The 13,816-nt window shown below is 44.2% G+C and overlaps 2 protein-coding genes across 6 annotated transcripts in view; both read right to left on the bottom strand.

Moving 5' to 3' along the window:
• tbc1d4 (TBC1 domain family, member 4) overlaps positions 1–8,989 on the bottom strand; it is a 28,636-nt gene extending 19,647 nt beyond the window's left edge. For all 5 annotated transcript variants that reach the window (XM_076746571.1, XM_076746570.1, XM_076746572.1 and 2 more), the window contains exons 1-4: positions 7,923–8,989; positions 2,361–2,489; positions 2,038–2,269; positions 803–1,047 (exon numbers count right to left, since the gene is read on the bottom strand). In XM_076746571.1, the coding sequence (XP_076602686.1) occupies positions 803–1,047; positions 2,038–2,269; positions 2,361–2,489; positions 7,923–8,303 (987 nt within the window). In that variant the 5' untranslated portion in view covers positions 8,304–8,989. The remainder of the gene's footprint in view (positions 1–802; positions 1,048–2,037; positions 2,270–2,360; positions 2,490–7,922) is intronic.
• Positions 8,990–9,881: 892 nt separating this feature from the next.
• On the bottom strand, positions 9,882–13,816 carry commd6 (COMM domain containing 6). Its single transcript, XM_076747741.1, has 7 exons — positions 13,546–13,816; positions 12,470–12,528; positions 11,965–12,030; positions 11,787–11,863; positions 11,360–11,528; positions 11,083–11,235; positions 9,882–10,985 (listed from the first exon to the last, which is right to left on the bottom strand). Exons 1-7 carry the CDS (start codon positions 13,568–13,570, stop codon positions 10,935–10,937), a joined length of 600 nt encoding a protein of 199 aa, XP_076603856.1. The 5' UTR covers positions 13,571–13,816; the 3' UTR covers positions 9,882–10,934.

Raw genomic sequence — 13,816 nt, 5'->3', positions numbered from 1 at the left:
AGGAATGACAGCTGGCTCACTCCGCAGCCTGCACACTTTTCATGAAGCAGTTTTCACAGGAGTAACAGCGTGGTCACAAATCCTACTCAGGAGTTACAGCCTCTTAAACTGAAGCGGTAACACAGGGCCGAGTTAGTCTGTACATTAGAACTGCCAGGCACGTGCACATAAAAATGATTTGCAGTCGCAAGAGGCTCAGGGACTGGACTGAATGCAAAAAGGGTGACAAACAATGACAAACGGTGCCAAGCAAGCAAGCGTTTGGTTTTCTGGTGTGACAGATGGAATCAAGTTCTTCGAGACAAATTATGACTTGGTGGTAGTGAGTGGGGAAAAACAACTGCCATCCATCTCCTTGACAAAAGGAGTATATTTAGAATTCTGCCCATAAACCTAACATCCACTGCAATTTTGGAGTAAATCCAGAGTATAAAATATTCCTACAACTCAGTATAATAGTTCATTGTATGTTCTTCATCTATACCACAATCACACATAGTGTTCATTCTTTTCGGTACACTGCAAATGACTGTAATTCAGATATAATAGATCCCTTGGTCCTGGCCAGGCCCTTGAGTACATACTAAGCCACGGGTTTTAATGAGAGAACATTGCTGTCATAATTAAACTCCTCAGTGCTGCGCTCTGTCAAAGGACAGAGCATCTGCATCCAGCTGGACACAAAGATGAGAAACATCTGAGCCGCTAAGCTCACGCTGACCCAAAGACATCAGCAAAAGCAGAGCACGTCATTGCTTTTCACGGAAATCAGCCGCACTTTAATTTAGTAATCGTCCTCTACCTGGAAGAGCATGGTGCGGTTCTTGTCTGCATCAGACGGCTGAACATGGTTTGGTGCGCTGGAGTGTCTGCGGCGAGTGGGGCCCATGATGACGCCTTCCCCCGGCTTCCTCTGCAGACTCCCCGCCAGGCTGCTGCAGCGCGTACGAAACTCCTGAGGCTCCTCAAAGCCAGAATCCTCCAGGATGCACTCGGGGAACGCCCCCCGAAGGCTGCTCTGACTGGCGCTGCTGAACAGGCCTTTACCTGACACACGTACAGCCAAGATATATAATACAGTAACAATAACAGTATCGTAATAACATTTTAATATATACTAGCAATACAAGAACATTTAGAATTATTTATTTAGAATTACATACATGAATCATCTGGTGTGGATGCTAACTTTTTGTGCGGACATGTACGTAGGTTTAGCTTCAGTCTCATAGCACAACATCATAGACTATGTATATGTATGTACTATATATTTAAGACATCTTTTACTTGATTCTTACTTCAAAACAAGTTAGCTGGAATGTTTTTTCCACTAGCTCATGGAGCTATTGTTAGCTTAATCAGCTAGTAGGGCTGTCAATTCCAATTTTTAATTCAAATTACATTTTTTTTAAAAATGTAATATTTTGCCACGTGAAGCGATGGCGGCACCAGAAATGAGCGGGAAAAAGCCGACTGGACAACCTCGTCTGCCTTCTCAAGACACACAGCACAGTCGTACGACACCAAATATAAAAGCTATTTTTATTCAAAAGCTAGCTCACTGTATCTCAGACTCATGCATTGTGCTACCCGTGCTGCGTCCTAATTAATTTTAACAAATCACACGTGAGTTCTTCATATTCATCCAAACTTGACATTTTGTAAATGTGAGCGCCCTATTAGCTAGCTAGCTACAGCTAAATCTATGACAGTTGTCATTTCAGCTGGAAAAATCAGCCGCCAGCCGCCAGCTAGAAACGATAAACCTGCTTTTGTCTATCACTGTACAAAATGAAGGACTGCTGTTTCCAAATCTACAAAGTAAATCTGCCACCATTATCACAGTGAACGTGAATATGCGGCGTAGAAAAACGGAAAGCCTGACAGGCATAGCGGGGCTTAGCCAATGGTTTATTGTGTGCTTAAAAAAAACCCACTAGCAGATACTTTTACCTTTGTTCTTACTGTAGTTGTGCACATTATTTCAACAAAACAATTCATCTTAATCCTCAATCTGCATGAGGCTCTTATCTCCACCTCCGATCATGTCCTCCCCTCCAGGGCCCTTGGGGTCTTCTATACTCTCATCCAGAACCGAGGAGAGCGGGTCCCCTTCTCCCCCCATGAAGAACTCTACAGGGGCATTCTCTGTGGACCCCCGCTGACCGTTGAGCAGCCGTAGGCGCTTGCGCTCGATCTCATGCTGATGAAACATATCGATGCAGTCATCGATGAGGGTGGATGGAGCCTTTTTGTGCAGAACTGTCACCTGCAATATATTTTTTCAAATTTAGCCACATTAATTCAATTTGCTTATCAAATGAAACCCCTTTGTATCTGCGGAGTGCATTCATTCCTACCTTGCCACAGTAAAGCACTTCAAACTTCTGAGAGTTGTAAAAGGCCTCGTCAGCTTCCTGTTTGGGCTTGGTGTCTTCCTTCAGGGCTGATTTGGACACTTGGCGAATGCTGCTGATCACCTCGGGGACCTGTAAGAAAGGAGAGCGGAACAAAGGGACAGGATGAACAGGAAGAGATTAAAGAGGAAAATCATAACAAAAGAGAACAACTGAGCAACATGAGAAAAAACACAACTGATTTTCTTCTTAAATTCAATCTCATAACTGCAATGATAACTAAAAAGCCCAAATAAAACAACCTGTGCAGCTTGCAGTGTTTGATCCCTCACCTCATATCAATGCAGGTCTTTTGGAAATAAATGCAGACGACAGAAGTCAGAAACAAGTAAAACTTTGTTTATCTGACGGTTGTCGTACACCAACGACCTTGTCTTGATTGACAAATAACAGGACTTGACTTCATGTTGCGACTTTAAATAACTCAAGGCTAAAAAAACAGCAAGATTTGACCTAAGGCTAGACAGACCAAACACTATATTGGTAACAAGAAGTAGGCGAGGAGCCAGGAAACGCCCATACTCTATAGGACAGAAGACAAAACAGAGGGCTGGAGGAAATCAGAGACTTGAAGGTCACAGAGCCTGCTTCTGCACCACACCGTGTTTGGCACTTGCACCTTCCTCAACACCTGCAGCAACAGCCTGTGCCATCAAAGCAAGAAATCTGTTTTTGTTACTTGCATTGAGGAAGAAAAGAAAAAAACAAGTCAAGACAGAAAAGTCTTAAGCAACAGTTGGGAATTTGAAGCCAATCCATCCCTCAGTCTTGAGACACTAACAAGTGAGATTCCAACCATTTTGGCAGACACAACAGGACTGACAGCCTCTAAAAAGCGAGAGCGCCTCAAAACAGAGCCAAGGTCAGTCAAATACCGACAACAATGAGCCCTAAAACAAACAGCGGCTCCACACACTGCACACATCTCCGGTCGTATCTGATAAGAGCCGCAGGCTGACTGCTGAGCAAATACATTTATTATGTAGACTTGGGAGGGGAAGTAATGTGACAAAATGCATCAAGCTTACTTCAGAGGTGTGACCAGAACAACAATACAGAAGCTGGAGGGCAGGCAAACAGGAAAGGAAAGCCAGCTTACGAGTGAGACACAGAGATCAAATACATGTCGGCCATATTGCTGCAGCGGCTACACGAGCTATTTTAAAGTCCCATTCTCTACGTGCCTGCTTTCCCAAGGGTTGAGCTGTGGGTGGCTGGTGACACAGGGCTGTATTGAGATGAGGGAGAGGGCAGGCGGTGGGGGCGGTGGGTCATATATATGCAAACATCTCGTCACTCCAACAACACTCTGACCTCTGTAATTGATTTTCCGACTGTTAGCTGGCTTGTTTCTTCTGGAATCCTTGAAGACTTTCAAAGAATCTTTTGAGAGAAGAGCAAACAAAAAAAAAAACGCAGTTCTGCATTGGCAGAAGCAGCACTGCTAGATCAAGGCAAGTCAGAGGCCTTGGTGTCTGAGAATCACAGCTGCACTGTCTGGTCTGTCATGTAATCAGGCCTGCGTCCTACACCACTGTGTCATGGAGGGGGAAAAAAAATGGCAGCGCCGTCTTAACATCTAAAGAACTGCTGGATTATACATGAGTAAGATGACGCCACCGCACCATTTGATCTGATTAATTATTTGTAGTCTGCCTAATACAGAGACGGTAAAGGTGCTCACTGCTTGGGCGGAGACAGGCACAGACAGGCAGAAAACTGTTGGGGAATAGACGAAGGCCTGCGTTTTCCACTGGCAATCTATTCCAACATACCCTCCCACTCCCAATGGCCCTTCTAACTGGTTTTTACATCAAACCTCGGCCCATCATTGCCTGGCTTAATCAAACAATATCAGCGACACCGGTTGTGATCCAAAGCCTGGCTGCATAAACACCAGCAGCTTTAGAGCTTAGGAGAAAACAAACATGAGGATTGTCCTCTCTGAGCTGAGTCCTGAGCACTCTCAGTGCATGGCCATGTAATGTCAAACCTCCCCACAATAGGCCCTAATAATATCTGCTCAAACAGTAGCTGGCACATAGTTCTGCTGCCCTTATCAGCACAATTAAGTCAGACCACTGAGAAACCGTGAGGGCCCAACCCGCCATGTGCAATTAGGCCTAATTAGACTTCTTTCAGAGACACAGGTTATCACTGTCTCAATACAAGATAAGGATGGAAACAGAGGTATGGAGGATAATTCCCCATGTCAGAGCAGAAGCAATGCAAGATCACATGCTTTTTGACTTCAAAGTAATCAGTTCCAAGTTCTTGCAGTAACTCAAAATAAATAAAGACAAGAAACCCCCAATTACAGCTGAGCTACGAATGTCAATTTTCAACTGTTCAACCCAACAAGGCAAAAAACAACAAGGCAAGGACAAACTGAATCAGAAACTGCCTTAGAAAACATAATCAACCGAAAAAATTCAATTACTTTTTACTGAATTGTGAACGTGGATGAACGCTGTTGCTTCACTAAACGTATTTGTCTGTGCGTTGCTGGAGCTCTCCGAGGATTGGTTCTGTTGTCACATGCCTGTAGCTGCACCTCGCTACAGCTAATGACGTCCTCCCAGTGCTTTTCCATCTGCCTGAGGACAAACCGGGCACCGTGGTTTAACAAAGTTCATGTCCCAACTCACAACAAAGGCTCTTGTGTCACCTTAACATGGGGAAGAAACTCAGAGTATAACTGAAAATCAAAACGCGTCACAGCCTCAGTGATATGAAGGGGGTTTTCCTTTCCTTTCCCTGCTTCTGTACAATTCTTTTTGCATCGAACTGTAACTCAGTTTGTTCCCAATGCAGTGGTAACAGAGCAGATTAAGCACACGATCTTCTCTTATGACAGTCAGATAAGAATCTATGGTCTTTAGTTTCTCATTTTGCAAGAAATGTGATCATGTTAACAGGCACCTCACCTGCCCTGGCAAAGCAAAGCCAGCACAGGTGTGACTCACCAGGCGTTTTAACACCTCTCAATAGCACAGAATGGAAAAAACATGTCTTATTTTTGTTTTGTTTTGTTTTTTTCAAGATACTCCATAATAATAGACGGCAATACAAAATGTTTCTGGTTTTAAATAAGACCAAGCATAAAGATGGACAATACCAACATTTCAGGCCAACTCGGTTTAACAACAGTCTCAAGTTTCCTCGCCAAGTCAAGTATGTCACTCTTGCTCTGACTTGGCTCGTGAGCGTGTCCCACTGTCGCAACATGTCACTGAATGATGAACAGCACCCACAAGATGGCAGAGGGTCACCCTGTGAGAGGTTTCTCCCGTGGTCCAGTTCCAAGTCCGAGCAGAGGTGGAAAACACACAGGCCTGCGTGGTTTACACTGTGCAGGCTCAGAGAGTCTGCAGCAGGTTTGACAAAGACACACAAGTTAAATCCATGCACGCTGCCACGAGAGCCTCGCTGAGGACGTAAATGAACATCCCAGCCTCTCAGCAAGCACCTTACAATTAAACTCTAAATGACAGTGCTTGTCTAACTTTGCATGTGATATCATCCTGGCAAAATATTACGTAGGCATACAGCTTGTTGACATACACCAATCAAGAGTCCAGAGATGACTGGCTGAGCCTTAAATGCCAGAATACCACATGCACAACCAACTACAGCTGTATCAAAACATCTTATAATATATGCATGAGGACTGAAGCAGTATTTCAAGTTAAGGAGGTCAAACTTGATTCGAAGCACCCAACCTTTCAAACAGAACGGACACACAGTGAGACATTGCGTGTTTGTGTATACACAGTGCTTTGTTAGCATTTCTTCATTTTCCATGCTTCAGATTCTAATCAACTGTACTCGAGCGAGTGAAGATCCTCCGCTCCACAAGACATCAGGAGTGTCACTTCATGTTAACCTTTCACATCCTGTTGATAAATGCCAGGGGTCTTTCCTCAGGCTTTACACAATGTACCCTGGTCATGTCTGCAGCTAAGAATAGTAGTTGTTTTTTTGTTTTTTTTTTTAAGCAAAGAGTTACCATGTCCTTAAACTCAGCTGGAACAAAGAGAAAACCCACAGTCGTACAATCAGAATGCCTGTATTACAAACAGGAAATACCTAGAAAATAATCTAATCTTTAATGACTGCAGCAGGGTTTTGCACACGGCAGCTGTGTACTGGTACAATAACCCATGCATTCCACATGGCCCACCTTGCACATGTTGCTAGCTCGCTGGCTGCCAAACCAGTTTTTGTTGCGTAATAATGCTGGATGAGGTATGTTCAAGATGCCTTCCTGTGACTGCTGCAAATATTTGGATCCTCACAGAGAGGCCAGACACCTCGAATATGCGTCTGCCTCAAACTTGTTGCCTCCTCTGCTCTCAGCTTTCAGCAGCAGACAAACAGCCTGTCCGGGCCCTGCACGTACCACAGGAAACACGATACAACGCAGGCGTTTGAGATCAATGCAAAAACGTGAGCACAACTGGATAGGAGTTTGTGAACATTATTGGCGAAGGTTTCCCTGTTCACTGGGTAGCACAAACAAGAGAGAGGACCTCGACTTGTCTTACAGCAGGTGGAGAATCATGGTGACACAACCCCGAACCACATGATTCATATATAAACAAACACAAAATGAACTTGGATTGAATGTTTATTCTGATTCACTACCACAAACTTTCACTTACACACAAGCATACACACAAGCAAACACACACACACACACACACAGACACACACACACACACCAGTGCAGCTGGGGTAAGCTCTTCAGCACAGTGCCTGGTACATATAGCATGACCACAAAACATGACTACTCATTGATTTTCAAACTCCCACGTTCCTGATTTTGGGCTGTTTACCACATTTCGGTTTATTACTCAAGAGTGGCATGCTGATCAGCATGTAAATGTGCTGACTCGATACTGTGCCTCTTCAGTTGTTGTCACACAACAGGCACCAGAGATGTCTGATCCCCTGCCTGAAGAGGAAAGCACAGAGATGGATTAACTTTGCCAAAAATCCAGGGTGCTCTGTTTATCATTCCCACCAACCAGTGGCCTAAATACTTAATACCAAAGCCAACATGTTTGGACCATTGACTAATCTACTGTGTGTGTGTGTGCTTCAGATTAAATGACATAGTTCTCACCTCAGTGAGATTTCAGGTTTGGTTTTGCTTAACATTTAAAGCTAGATTCAGCAGATCAGAATATGTAATAGGGGAGGCTCCCAGTAAATCACAGTAGCCCAGGAATATTCTGTTTTGATCCCTTTGAAACATTGAAGACACATCACACAGAGGTATTGTTTAAACTGGACTTTTAAGCACCTAAGGTCACTGAAAACTCCTCTCAGGTCTCCAGAAATAATAGCTATTATTTGAGCGATTACACTCCTGATCCCTCAATTACTCCTTGACCTGCGTTGTCTCAACCTGCTGCTCTTTACAATGCCATTAGGCGCACTTTTCTCTTGCTCCTCACCCCTGCTGTGCCAAGGTGTTTTTGGACACTTGAACTGGCCTACCTGGTTGGGCTCGGAGGCCTTAAAGACGTGACAGGACATCTCGGACTCGGGGTTGTCGGGCTGGCCCCGCAGGAGATAGGCAAAATAGGTGAGGTCATTGCTGTTGTGGATGAAGCGAGAGATGAGCTGCGCTTTGTGCTCGAATATAAAGACTGAGGAGTTGTTGCTGCTGGAGGGGACACATCGGACGAAGGGGGGGTTGAGGACCAGCTGAACTTCTCTCGGCTGCACCACGGGGCCGCAGTCGCCTCTCTCACTGCGCCTGCGGATCTCAGCCACCAGCCACGGCAGCATGGGCAGGGTGGTCCGCCTGTCCAGCGAGGACCAGCCGATGTAAGTCAGGGCGAACCTCCTGTGCTCCATCTCATCTCGACTCTCCATGTCGAGCCAGCAGACTTTGGGCCGAAGCTCGTTGACAGCGATGTGGGACTAAAGATTACTTTGAAAAATGATGCCGTTGTAGCATTCCCTGCGACCAAGGCCGGGCGCAGTTGGGCTTAGTTTGCAACAGTTTCCATGTCCACATCCATAGTGAAAGTTCATCCAACGCAGCGATTAGCTACAAGCACACGTGCTCACCCTGTCGATCAACTGCAACACTCCATGTTAACCAGATCTCTCAAAAAATCTCCCCGATGGACAGCTTTCCTTCCAGGATTTCAAGTAAATTCACTTCTATGGTCATGTATTTGTGGCTTGCGTGCCTGCGCTGTTCCTCCACTGTTTGCATGGGCAGTGCGTGCACCTCCGAACAGTCGTGCACTGTACTGTCCCAACCAAGCTGCTTGCTAAAACGTGGCTTTGGATGGCTCCTGTGTAAACACAAGTCGCCCTGAGAAATCTGATTTCTCTGACGCGCTATGCGTTGCTGCTGAGCGCACAACCGGGGCGGCGCATTACAGTCCCGGCCTTAAAACCTTGTTTACGCACAAGCTTCCCCGGCGCGGTAGCATGGTTGTCTCTCAGTAGTCTACAGAACGCATACATTGATGCTTGTTTATCGTGTTTTAACGCAGCCTCCCGCACTGAGATCCTTTCTTCCACAACGCCTTGGAGGCGGAGCGGCTGTGCGCGTCGACGACCCGCCCAGCCATCCCATGTGCTGGAGGAGTGGGCAGGGCAGAGCCGCTGTGCGAAACGTGACAGGGCGAAGCTCCACCTTTCTTCACAGTGCAAAATAACTGGAAAGCTTTTCTCAAAGTAGTGTGGTCGGTGCTTCCAGGTCCCATGGCACTAGCTCCTGCGGGCCCATTACTCTGCTGGTTGTAATCCTACCTACAAAGTGCCTTCAGCAGGGAAAACGAGCTAAAGCTAGAAGTTGGCAGCACAATGAATCACACTTCAAGCAGGCTGTGCTGATTCATAGTATTTGATAGATGTCATCACATCTGATATGCTTTTTGCTCTAGAGGAGTTCCCATCTAACAAATGCCATAATTGCAAGCACTCCTCCTGTCTTAAAATAGTAGCTGTGCCATATATAACCTCACCAGTGAGGCAGCAGCCACTGGAGCTCTGCAGCCTGCCAAGCCCCACGCTGCTGGTGAGGACTGTGTGTACGGATCCTAAGTGAAGGATTTTTACATTGCAAGGCAGGCCACTTAATAGACACACACTAGGCCCCAGATCCGCATTTGATGAAATCATCTTGACATTGTGTTAATTGACTCTGTGCAAGGGATTGCCATGAAAAAATTGGAAATGGAAATGAATGGAATGTATGCTTAAAATATTTGCTATCATACACAGTCTGCACACTGGCTAATCTGCTGCAGACACTCTAGACTCTTCACATCTGGAGCCACCTGAAAGTGGGTCTGATTCATTTCTCTGTCAAATGCAGAGTAGTTAGATGGCAAACAGTGGCACCAATTTACAGAATTCAATTGATTTAGTGTAGAATTGCTTTTACTTTGAGTTGCACTGTGAAGTTGGGATCAAATAACCATGCAATGAAGGTTTACAGTTAATAGTTGTTTATTGCATCACAGTTGTATGGCATCCAAGTGGGGACAGACTATAGTGAACAAAAAGGCAAAGTCCTCCTCAGAACCACAGAGCACACCTTTCAGCATTACCAGGGAACACACAAACAGCAAAAGTAAGTTTTCAAAATTTAGACTTGAGGACTGAAAAAAAGGCTTTTCAAACACTGGACTGCAAAGTTTATTTGACATTTTAGCCACGAACTGAAACAATATAATATACAGGATATTGTGTAGTGGGCTAATCACAATCTCTTACCCTTGATAAAGATACAGCAACATAAGCAACAGTTGTGTTCACTGTGGCAATGTGTGTTCATGCTGCACAGTCAAAAAGTGCAAAACCAGAGGAAGTTTAGTGCAAACTGTGATTAATTGAAACCAGGTCAATGTCACACATTTTCTAACAAATGAGGCACAATCTGAATATTAGTTAGGGTTTTGCAATTTTACCACTACAGATATAAACTCAGTTGCCGGTTCATTCCTGCAATAATGATACTGACAGGTGTTTCCACTATTTTGTCCACACCACTTGTATCAGTGAGGGTAGTCTTAGTAACAGAAACAACTGTCTGTATCATGCAGTCCAGTGCAACAGCGCTACAAGCTACATCCACCAAAACGTCCATAAAGTTGAATCAACACTTCAATTTGAAATGTGTCAACAAACAGCGAGGACTGTTAGACCACGTTAGCTCCAGCTCGGCGTACCTTATAAACTGGCAATGGAATGTACATGTCTATTAAATCAAACTGGACAAGTCGATGAGAAGAAGTACAGTGTTCACATCCAAGACAAGCGTTTTCAAACTATTTCAACAATTGGAGGACCTAAATCATTTAGGAGCATCTACAATCTGGAAAAAATGGAAGTGCAAAGCAAAGCCGGTGATTGACATTTGCAGTAATTTGTCCCAATTTCAGACATCCAGGAGACAAAAAAATGTGTGAAGCCATTCTTCCATTGGTTACATGATTAAACTGGGGAATAACTGCGACAAGCGTTTAGGTGTGCTTGCAACCATCATACAGTCTCCATAACAGCTGCCATCTCCTTGAACTGCTTGTGAAAGTTCTGCAAATGACAAAAAAAAAAAAAAAAATCTCAGAATCACACCAATAAAATAACAAATTACACCAACAAAACTACATTCACATCAACGACTACACACCTGGAACTGTGGAATGGTCATCTCAAAAGACCTCTGACAAATCTGTCCAGAGGGCTCAACAATCTTCAGCAGAAGAGACACATATGGTGAGTTGAGAGATCGGCACGTGTCGGAGCTCACAGCCATGCCGAGCTTCCACTGCATGTCCGCTAACTAGAAAGATGCAGCCCAACGACAAACACGGTAAGTCTCATCAGCCTTGAAAATATGTGTTCAGCTCATTGGAAAACATCTGAAAATGAGTGAGACTGCTTTAATGCATTAAATATGGGCACACCTGACTGATGCTGAGCATGGCCTGGACCTCCTGCTGAGCATGGACTAATGCACCATGTTCACTCCACAACCTGTGCACCTCCTGAAGGGAAGCTTTGGGCCACTTGTTGCTGCCTGCTTCCAGCCTTGAAACGAGGTCATCCCCAGAGAGGTTGCTCTTCCCGGCTGACCTGGCGATACAAATGTTTACTATTAAATCTTACAGTTCAACAGTGCACCTCTTTATCATTAAGACAGGCTCATAACCCAGGAAAAAGGCTGTGAAAGCTCCATTACACAACTGGAGCTATGGCTTTGGAATCAACATGCATGCATCAAACTGGACATACATAATGGAATAAATGTGGGCTGCACGGGAGAAGACATCTCTAGTTATGAAACTTTAACAAACCACAGTCATAAAAAATGAAAAACAGGATGAAAGATACCTGAATGTTAACAAGAGAAATCTGATCATGTTCTGTAGTGCTTCATGGTCAAGTCTGACACCCGCTCTCTGAAATCTCTGCCCAGAGAAGAAAAAAAAAAAAACAAGTAATGAAAGAGGAACTTGAAAAGATGGGTTACTATAAGTTAAAAAAATACTCTAAGGAAACATTGACTCACATCAGAAATTTCAGCTGAATCTACTCCTCCAGTCTGCCCTTGAAGATAAGTCAGAATGTGCTGACACTGTGGAGATTATAAGATTAGTTATCAGACCTACAGTATAGCCTCTATGGCAACAACACCACATCCTGTACGTCTTGTGCAGAGCACAGCTGCTAATAGCCCGACAATGAAAATCATTTCATTCTGTTTAACATTCAGCTGTTAATCCCACCGAGAGGTTGGCCCCATAACAACCTCATGCTGTTGCAAATCTTATAAGATGTTGCGTGCAGAGGCGTACTTCAAACTGTCATTTAAGAGATTCATTCTGTGCCTGAGGTAATGAAACAAATACTACAGGCCAACAACAACATGTCATCTGACTTGTGCAGTGCTTCTTTTTAAACTGCTTCTACATCACTCACATTAATCCAGGACTCTGCTGCATGCCCTGTTACTGTTTAGTAGAAAGTACTTTGTTTCCTGTCTGCATACATTCAAGTAGAGGTAGAATACTCACTGCTTCAGCCAGCAGATCTGGAGAAAGCCTACAGACGGTGTCCACTACTTTGTTGACACCTGAAGCACAGAAGTGACAGTTCATTCATCACAGCTCTTTGCATACCGGAAGATGCTAACAATGGTACTGTTTCCAAAAAGTCTGACTATTAGAATTATGGTGCCTCCTTGCTCTCATTTCAAGACAAACTATTACAAATATGAGTGCATACATCAGTCTAACATTATCAATCTTCTTTGATCTGAAGAATCTCGGTAGAATTTTTTTCCTCAAAACTTTATTCACAAACTATAACACTTATTCAGGACAGGTATGGAGAGAATACGGCAGGGGGTGATAAGCCAACACCTGAAGCCAAGTGTAATAAAAAAGTTTAGTTCGTGAATTAAAACTAAAATAACACTGACAAGAAAAAATGATGATTGTTGAGGGTACAAATGCATGTGTAGGTTCAACTATGTGTCAGTGGAAATACTTGGTAGTATATATTGTAAAGAGACAATATCCCTCTGACACACTGCTCAGATGCTTCAGGTACTGCTCAGCAGAAACGATATGCTGAATGATGATATGACTGCATTTGGATTTTCAGTGCTCTAGACCAGGTCAGATCCGAATTCAGAGAAACTCTCATCACTTCTTTTTCCACTGCCATGCATCCTTTACGCGTCCTACTCTGACAGCTTGCACAGTTATAACATAAAGCTAGCATAACAGCTAACTTATGAATGAGGTTGTGTCGAAGTCTGTCCACCCCTTTCAGTAGCTTTACTCTGCCATTCCATGTCAACCACTTGGATGAAAATTTATTCCGTCAGCTGAATGATAAAGAAACAAACTAACAAACTCAACCCGTTTCCCTGGCTGTGCCTCTTTTTCCGTATCAAGCAAACGTTACCTGGATAGGGAAAAAGTCGCCTCCTGCTCGCTACCGTGTCAAGCTAACACTAACGAGTAACTTACATTGCATGGGTAGTGAAGCTACAGAGCTACTTTGAAAACCCCATTCATTTCTCTAGTCAAATTTCAATCTAGTGTAAACACTGTAACGCTATGTGATGCTAGTTAAAACCCACCATGTGATTCCTCTGTTGCTGGCATCCTCTCTGTTAATCAGGCTGCAGATGTGACCACAGAGGCAGTGTTACCAACGCAGCTACTTTCTCGCTCGATTTGTCAACCTGTTAGACCCCTTCAGCAACAAAAAAGAACATTATTTGTAGTGTTCTTAAGAAAATCGAGCGCCCAGAAATAACCTGAGCGATTTCTTGTGCAGACAACCAACAGCTAGCTGCTCTTGACAGACACTTCTCTTCTCTGTGTTTACTGGCGGGTAGCAACTATCGT

The sequence above is a fragment of the Chaetodon auriga genome, chromosome 13 (genome assembly GCF_051107435.1).
Source record: "Chaetodon auriga isolate fChaAug3 chromosome 13, fChaAug3.hap1, whole genome shotgun sequence".
Classification (NCBI taxonomy): domain Eukaryota; kingdom Metazoa; phylum Chordata; class Actinopteri; order Chaetodontiformes; family Chaetodontidae; genus Chaetodon; species Chaetodon auriga.
The sequence above is the reverse complement of the archived record's forward strand: the minus strand, read 5'-3'. Positions and strand labels throughout refer to the sequence as shown.

Excerpts from the sequence above, each read along its gene's own strand:
- commd6 (XM_076747741.1), bottom strand. The coding sequence starts at position 13,570 with ATGCCAGCAACAGAGGAATCACATG. Across the intron at positions 12,031-12,469 it reads CAGATCTGCTGGCTGAAGCA|TGTCAGCACATTCTGACTTA; the intron begins GTGAGTATTCTA and ends TAATCTCCACAG. Across the intron at positions 11,529-11,786 it reads TTTCTCTTGTTAACATTCAG|GTCAGCCGGGAAGAGCAACC; the intron begins GTATCTTTCATC and ends TTGTATCGCCAG.